Source organism: Wolffia australiana, chromosome 19 (assembly GCF_029677425.1).
Source record: "Wolffia australiana isolate 7733 chromosome 19, ASM2967742v1".
Classification (NCBI taxonomy): Eukaryota; Viridiplantae; Streptophyta; class Magnoliopsida; order Alismatales; family Araceae; genus Wolffia; species Wolffia australiana.
The window spans coordinates 10183554-10191445 of NC_135853.1; the positions used below are offsets into that span (position 1 = coordinate 10183554).

The 7892-nt window shown below is 47.2% G+C and overlaps 2 protein-coding genes across 2 annotated transcripts; both read right to left on the minus strand.

Annotated features, from left to right (window-relative positions):
* Window positions 1-1162: 1162 nt before the first annotated feature.
* Window positions 1163-4866, minus strand: LOC144715915 (glucose-1-phosphate adenylyltransferase large subunit 1-like). The gene is made up of 14 exons (XM_078590915.1): window positions 4559-4866; window positions 3798-3920; window positions 3421-3594; window positions 3206-3298; window positions 3012-3095; window positions 2880-2935; window positions 2713-2806; window positions 2433-2618; window positions 2273-2353; window positions 2092-2178; window positions 1882-1986; window positions 1691-1797; window positions 1539-1599; window positions 1163-1457 (listed from the first exon to the last, which is right to left on the minus strand). Exons 1-14 carry the CDS (start codon window positions 4808-4810, stop codon window positions 1356-1358), a joined length of 1605 nt encoding a protein of 534 aa, XP_078447041.1. The 5' UTR covers window positions 4811-4866; the 3' UTR covers window positions 1163-1355.
* Window positions 4867-5169: 303 nt separating this feature from the next.
* On the minus strand, window positions 5170-6116 carry LOC144715917 (DTW domain-containing protein). Its single transcript, XM_078590918.1, has one exon. It carries the CDS (start codon window positions 5987-5989, stop codon window positions 5231-5233), a length of 759 nt encoding a protein of 252 aa, XP_078447044.1. The 5' UTR covers window positions 5990-6116; the 3' UTR covers window positions 5170-5230.
* Between the last annotated feature and the right edge of the window lie 1776 nt (window positions 6117-7892).

The window sequence follows — 7892 nt, forward strand, 5'->3', positions numbered from 1 at the left end:
GCAAAAACCAATTGAAGTTCAGTCAAGTCTGATCAGGTTGACTAGTCAACAAAAAGTTAATGTCACATAGCCAATATCAATATTTGTAAATATTTCAAAGGAATATTAGAGAATGTTATAATAAAACTTAGAAAATATGATGTTATCATTTTTAGTGATTCCACGAGTAGACTGCCTTTCTCGCTCTTCTCTCTTTTCTCATTCTTACCTCTGTCGTCGCCACTGTCGTTCCTCGCCTGTGCTTTCCTCTTCTTCCTGCTCTGAGTTTTCTCCTCTGCTGGTTTGTACTTCATTACAGGTGGATTTTTGCGACAAAACTAGAACAATATTCTCTGATTTACGAAATACATCAGGTTTTTAGCAAAAACCTAAACCTGGACCTGAAGTTGGTAGGTCTCTGCCTAGTCTTGGTCCGGTCAGGGTGACTAGTCAATGAAAAAGTCAAATCCAAGGGAATACTTTAATTCAATTTTTTGAAAATATGATGTTTTCATTTATAGTGATTTCATGAGTGGACCTTGCTCTTCTCGCTCTTCTTGCTTTCCTTGATTTCTTTTTAGAGAGGGAGAGAGTGAGAATGAGAAGCAATGAAAGAGTGAAAAACTGAGAAAGAATGAGAGAAGTGGGGGAGTGATAGAGTGAGAAGAAAGAGTGGGAGAGTGAGAAAGTTAGAAAGTGAGAGAGAGTGAGAGAATGAAAGATGAGAGAGTGAGAGATAGAAAGTGACTGAACGAGAGGTTGAGGGAGATAGAGAGGAAAAGAACAAGAGATTGAGGGATTGAGAAAGTGAGAGAACGAGAGACTGAGGAACATAGAGAGGGAGAAAACTAGAGACTGAGAGACAGATAGTGAGAGAACTAAAGATTGAGAGAGACAGAAAGTGAGTGAACACGAGATTGATAGATTGAAACAGAAAGTGTGTAAGAATGAGAGAAAGGATGAGAAAACAAGAGAGTGAGAGTGATAATAAGAGGACGATAGATTGATGATGAAAGGTCAAGACTCAAGAGACTCCGGCAGAGGATAATAATAATAATAATAATAGCATCCATTGTAAAGACCAGTTGGGTTGCTTCGGTCCAGTCCGATCAAACTTTAGCCAGGCTGTCCTTACCCGTCAGCATCCATTGAAAAGTCAGCTCAAGCTCAAGGGAGGGAGGGAGGCCAGTCAACGGTGGGATCTTATTTGATGGGGAGGTCTGTACAATGCACGAATAATAATCCTTACTCCTACCACCTAAGCCTAATAAGCTCTTATTCAAATTGAAGCTCTACCCCTCGCCGTTGACCCGCCTTCGGGGACAGAAAAAGAGGGGAAACAACCACCGCTGTCGCCGCCACCACTCGGACCTCACTCAGATAACGGTGCCGTCGGGGATGGTGGCATTCTTCGCCACCACCGTGATCGAGGAGCGGATGTAGATGCCCTCTGATGGCCGGTCCGCCTCCTCCACGCCCTGCAAGCGGTCCGCAGACGCCTCAGCCACCGCCGGAGGCCAATAACAAGGAAAAGCTCAACCAGAAAACACGATGCTCACCTCTGTGTTTGCGATCACCACGTCCTTGCCAATCTTCGCGTTCTTGTCAATGATGCAGTTCCTGCACCATCAGACAAGCATGGTCACTTTCTCGTCGTCGTCGTCATCATTATCATCATCTTAGAAATTTATAAAAACTTAAAAATGGGCACCTGATCTTTGTGTTTCGACCGATGCCCATTGGGACCTTGCCCTCAGCCAGGATGGCGGCAATCTCAGCCTCAGTCTGGTAAAAGTCCGCTCCCATCACCATGGTATCCTGCAGAAAAGGATGTAAGATAAATCATCCCATTAAACATAGATGCCTGGGTCGGTCACTCGTCGCTGACGTGCCATCACTCACCACAAGCTCTGAGCCAGACTCAAGCCGAGACCGGACCCCAATGACAGAGTGCTCCACAGTGCATTCATTCAGGAAGCACCCATGAGAGACAATGGAGTTCACCACCTGCAAGTTCATCATGCCCAACCAGAGAGAAAACATGGAGAGAGATTGAATGAGAATTGATCAATCATCCAATCTGGTCACCAAGTTTGCAATAACAGTACATACCCTGCATTTCTCAATCTTTGTGGGTGGCAGAAACCGGGGAGATGTGAAGATTGGCTTCGATGGGTCGTAGAAATGGAACTTGGCCGGCTGCCCAAACAAGAAGATGAAGATGCGGATGACGATGGTGGTGGGGAAGATGATAGCAGTGTTCATTGAGAGAAGTGAGGCTCTTTTTGAGTACCTGATCGGCTAAGGCGAGATTGGCGTCGAAGAAGGACTTGATCGTTCCAATGTCCTCCCAGTAGCCATTGAAAAGGTATGCCTGCCCAATTCCCTTTAGCAATGAATAAAAGAAAAAAACTTTGAACAAGTAATGTTGGGAGCATTTCAGTTGCTTTTACCTGAACATTGTAGTCTTTTGCCGCCATGGGTATAATCTCAGACCCAAAGTCATTTGAATGTGGATACTTGGACCTGAGAAGCTTCAGAAGAACGTCTGTCTTGAAAAGATAGATGCCCATTGACGCGATGTAAGGCGACTGGCTCGCCTCCTGCGGCGACAACCCAAGCACCGTCGTGTCCACTTGCTGGAACAACCGACCAAACAAAACAGATCTCATCATTTACCAACTCAATTCATCTTACTTTGCTCGTCAATAACACACTTTGATTAGTACAAACCATGGACTTGAGGCTCTCCCCCTTGGGCTTCTCCATGAAGTGGTTGACACGACCTCGACTGTCGATCTTCATCAACCCAAAATCAGATGCTCGGCTGCATTCAAAGATCCAACCCGTTGGTAAACAGAGCGAACGAAAAGACAATGACAGCTAGGGCAGTGGATCACCTCTCGTCCATGGGGAGGCAGGAAACGGATATATCGGCGTTTGTGTCGATGTGTCTCTGTAATTTATGAGGATCAATTTGCAAGGACTGCTGCGGCATGAAAACTTAATCGATTGATGAGCGACAGACCAACCTGAAGAAAGTCCATGTAATCCATTCTGTACAGATGATCCCCCGATAATATCAAAATGTTTTCAATGTGTCGGAGCTTAGCATCCTGGGAGGAAAAGGAGAGAATAAACGATAGTCAGACAGGTGAAACCATAAATTTAAATTTTAATATCCAAGCCAAAGGATAATTCAGGAATAAAGAAAAGAAGAACGTGCCTCAAAGAGCCAAACGAATTGCCTCACTGCATCTGCTGTGCCCTGGAACCATTTTTTCCCATCTTCTCCAGATGTTTGAGTCGCCGCAAGAACCTAAATTCGATCAACAAGAAAGTATGGTCAAGTTTCAACTTTAATGTAAACCCATGAATGACAAAAAAAACCAGAAAAAGCATTATGTATTAAGCTTTAGAAAGCAAATGTCACACACTCACTTCAACAAATCCGTCGCCGAAATTCACGCCATTTCCCAAGCTATAAGTGCGAGCAAGATGACGGTTAAGGGACTGAGAGTTGAACTGCGTCAGGATGTAGATCTTATTTATGCCACTGTTGATGCAGTTGCTCATGGGGACATCGATGAGTCTGTAGCCACCGCCAATGGGCACCTAGTAATCGTCAAACAAAGGAAAGAAACTGATGAGATACTGACACTGCCCTTCATGGGGAAAGGATCTTTCGCTTATGCTGATACATAATTTCTTGCATCTTCATTCGATATGTCGATTTCTTTCAAAGTCCAATAAATTGAATACATCCACGAGTAAGAGACGCAGACATTTCATCAGTATAGGCAGAAGCAGACGCTTACCGCAGGCTTGGCCCTCATACGAGTGAGAGGAAAAAGTCTTGTGCCAGCCCCACCTCCAAGTATCAGCGAGGCGACAGACTTTGGGTCTGCTTCTGAACGCCGAAAGCTAGGCGCCTCCAGAGACTGCAAGGAAGTCGATACATAAACCTCCTATGCTAATAAACTTTTTTTTTTTTGAACGATCAAAACTTTTAATAAACTTTTTTTTACGTTTCTTAATAATCTTTTTTAAGTTTCTTTTCATAGCTTTCGAAAGATTCAGAAGAACTCACCAGAAAAATATCCAAGATAATAACACGTGTTAAGAAAAAAGTGACAACATATCACACGTGATTCATGAATTTCCCGAATCGGCAACCACGGGTTCGACGATGAGGTAAACAACTTCAATGTAAACAAAACTCAAAACCGCGTAAAACAAACCAGCAAATCGGCATCATTCACGCTGTTGAATTACGAGGAGGTACGGAAATGAACAAATCATAAAGGAAGACGAGACTTGCTAGAGATCTGACCAACACAACAGAGCGGTTGCCCCCGAAGAACAAAAACATCAAGCGGGAGAAAAATCCAGAAAACTTTCACTAATGCAACACACATGCAGCAAAAGAGTAATCGAAGATTAGGAATCGATTCAGGATAGATCACCGCCATCAGAAAATATAACTCTGCAGGAGGAGATCGGGAACACCAACTCTCAAGATTCCGAAGTCCAGGACGAACACGAAAAACAAGAAAAAAGGAAGATTCAGAGCGCTTACAGCAACATCCTTGGGAATATCAGCAAGGACGGCGTTGATGGACGGAACGCGATCGGAAAGCCAGTTCCTCCGCCTCCGTCCACCGCCATCTCCGAAGCTCTCGGCGCACACTCTGCCGCCGAAGAAAGACGACGACGACGCCGACGAAGAAGCGCAGTACAACGACGACGGCGCCGCCGCCGCCCGCCGCCGCTCCGGCGCCGCGCCGTTCTTCGCCGCCATGGCAGAACCCGATCGCACAGCTGCCGCCATTACCTTGCCTCCTCCACGCCAACACCTCAACCTCGCTGAGAGAGATATAGAAAGAGCAACGGAAAGAGAGAGCTATTTATACGCCGGTTTGAGATCCGAAATCTCCGCCCCACCCTTCTTCATCTTCCTCCCGCCGACCGCGGGAGAGGGGTAAAAAGGAGATTTCACTAGCCGACCGGGCCGGAACGGGCCGGATCGAGGACACACGTGGGCCTGACACGAGCCAGCGGGCCCACTCTCTGGCCTTTTTTTTTTCCACGGACGGCTCACGCGCCTCCTTTCCCCGGGCCCACCTCCTACCCATCAACGGCCCGCGACGCACGCACGTGACGACGCCCTCGGACAATCAGACAGCTAGAGAGAGAAAAGCGAGTACTGGGCTCTTAATGGGCCTTCTCCCCATCTGGGCGGCCCGTTAAGTCAGACATTTCGTCGAAAGGGTGGGGGGGGCTTGCCGGCGAAGTGCTGAAGCTGGCCCCGGACCATGGCTCGGACCGCGGGCAGGAGCGCGGCCTCGGCGCGCGGACCCTGGCCCGGGGACGGCTCGAGCGCGGCCAGCGCCCTGGCCACGGCCTCGGCGGTGGAGAGGCAGCCCCGGTGCGGCTCCTTGCGCAGCGCCAGCTCCGACTCGAACATGCTCGGGCCGTCCGAGCCCAGGTCCACGCCCCCGCCCAGCGAGACCCGCCGGGCGTTCGCCGCGGTCAGGAACGGGGCGCTGGCGCGGACCATCTCCCGAGCCTGGGTCCAGGTCCCGTCGAAGACTATGAGGACCCGGCTCGCGCCGGGGTGAGCCTGGGCGGGGGGGTCCGGGTCGGGGGGCCCGGCGGGGGAGGGGAAGAGGAAGAGGGCGGCGGGGGGGTTGGGCCGGAGGAGGGAGTCGGGGAGGGGGTGGGCGGCGGGGAGGAGGCGGCGGCCGGGGATGATGGCGCAGTTGAGCAGGCAGCGGCGGAGCAGCGGCGTGGTGGCGAGGCGGCGGCGGCGCTCGTGGGGGTGCTGCAGGACCAGCACGGCGGTCGCGGTGCGGATGGGCGACTCGGGGAGGTGCGCGCAGATGCACACCCGCTTCGGTCGCCCGCACCCCTCTCCGCACACCGCCCGACCCACCCGCCCCTCTTCTTCTTCTTCTTCTTCCTCTTTCTCTTCTTCTTCTTCGTCTGCCATCGCCGCTGGTCTTTCCATGGGCAAAGATTGAAGTTTTTGGGCGGCACTTGCTCACAGGTTTGACCCTTTGGACGGTTTAATGGCGCCTGCGACTGCGAATGAGACTCGACGTGGGGTTAGGCAAGGCTATGTATGGCCCACGATGTCCACTCGCTTGTGAGTAGGAATTGGGGTTGGGATCTAATTCAATGGAGCTAATTTTGATTTAATGTTTCAATCGATCAGAATGGGACAAGGTTTTCGGTCTGAGTTTGATCTAGATTTTAGATGGGTTTGACTTGAAAAAACAAAATGGGTCGAAATTAAATGAACTGTTCTAACAAAATTGAACAGTTTGAGAAAAAAGGAGAACTTCCATTCTCTCGTGATCCATTGCTCTCTCTCTATATCTGTATATATATACGTATACCTTTCATTATCTATCTTTCTCTCTCTCATACTCTCTCTAGTTTTGGGCCGTTTTCTGATATCTGGGGAAAAAATAGGGGTGGTTCAGATGCCAGTGCTGGACATCAGACGGATATGTTATATCTATCTCATCTCGCATATCGGGACATGTATGATATGCCGCTGGTTGTGGCAGATGCCAGCATCAAATAATGTGTCCAATATCTGAAATTGAAATGTGATATCTAAATATCTGATATTGATATCTATACTGAAAATCACTATCCTGAGAATGATATACTACATCCATGTGCCGGTTCAAAAAATGAGTGTGCATTGTCCCGTATGGAAAAAGTAAAAAGTTTAAGATAGTATAAATACTGTAACAAATCATAATTGAAAAGGACCCCATGCTCCAACCACCTTGACATATATATTGGTAGAATGCATTTGGGCCCCGTCGTCAAGGCTGTTGGGTCCACTTTGGACCAGACCAGACTAAGTATGAAATATTAATCGAAAATCTTTGAGAAATATAATAAATGCTCAGACATGCTATTTATTAATTGTTTTAAAATATATTTCAATGTACATGTCAGATCTCGAAAAAACCCAGATCCCTCATTGTTACCCAACCCTTGAGACGAAGACAAAGGTCGATATTGGGACAAACGACAGTCGTGGATATCTGAATATCGGTTATCAAAATCCACACTGAAAATCTGAATTTGGATAACAATATCCATTACCGGTCTTTTTTTTAGCAAAAAACATGGTGCCGGGTATGGCAAACCCTGGGGTTATGCCAATTGACTGATCCATTCGTGACCTGGACGCCACCCAGGGGAATTTTATTTATAAAGTGAAGTGTTTATCAACGTTTATAGGCGTGGAGCGAGTATCAATATCCCAATTACACTCGGATCCCATTCGTTCACGCCCATGTGCAGAAAAGAAAACGATACATAAGTGATACCTGGCAGGTGCTCGGAGAAGTGCTCGCGTCAACGTCTCACCGGAGCCCCCCTAGTGATGATGGTGGAGCAGTGTTGGAGTTGTCCTCGCCTTCGACAAGTGGCAACGATGGGGTGTGTGGCGAGGCTCCATTCAAGGTGGGCTTAGTTCACCCCGCTAGTGTGAGATGATGACAATGTCCATTACTGGTTTACCGATTCAAAAAACAAAAAGTTTAAAACATTATGAAAACCCATGAGCAGATAGTAATTGTAAAAGACCTTGTGCTTTACCCACCTTGACATATTTATGTTTAGAAGACACATTGGGTGCTACAGATATTAATCGAAAACCTTTCAGAAATATAATAAATGCTTAAACAAACTATAGATACAGCTCCTTATAATTTTGTCACACATTTATAAATTATTAAAAATATATTCCGATTAGAAGTCAGATATCGAAAAACCCAATATCCAATATTGTTATCCAACTCGTGAGACTAAGATGGACGTTGATATCAGGACAAATAGCTGCTGTAATTGAAAAAATTTAACAAATATACTAAACGTTTAAACAA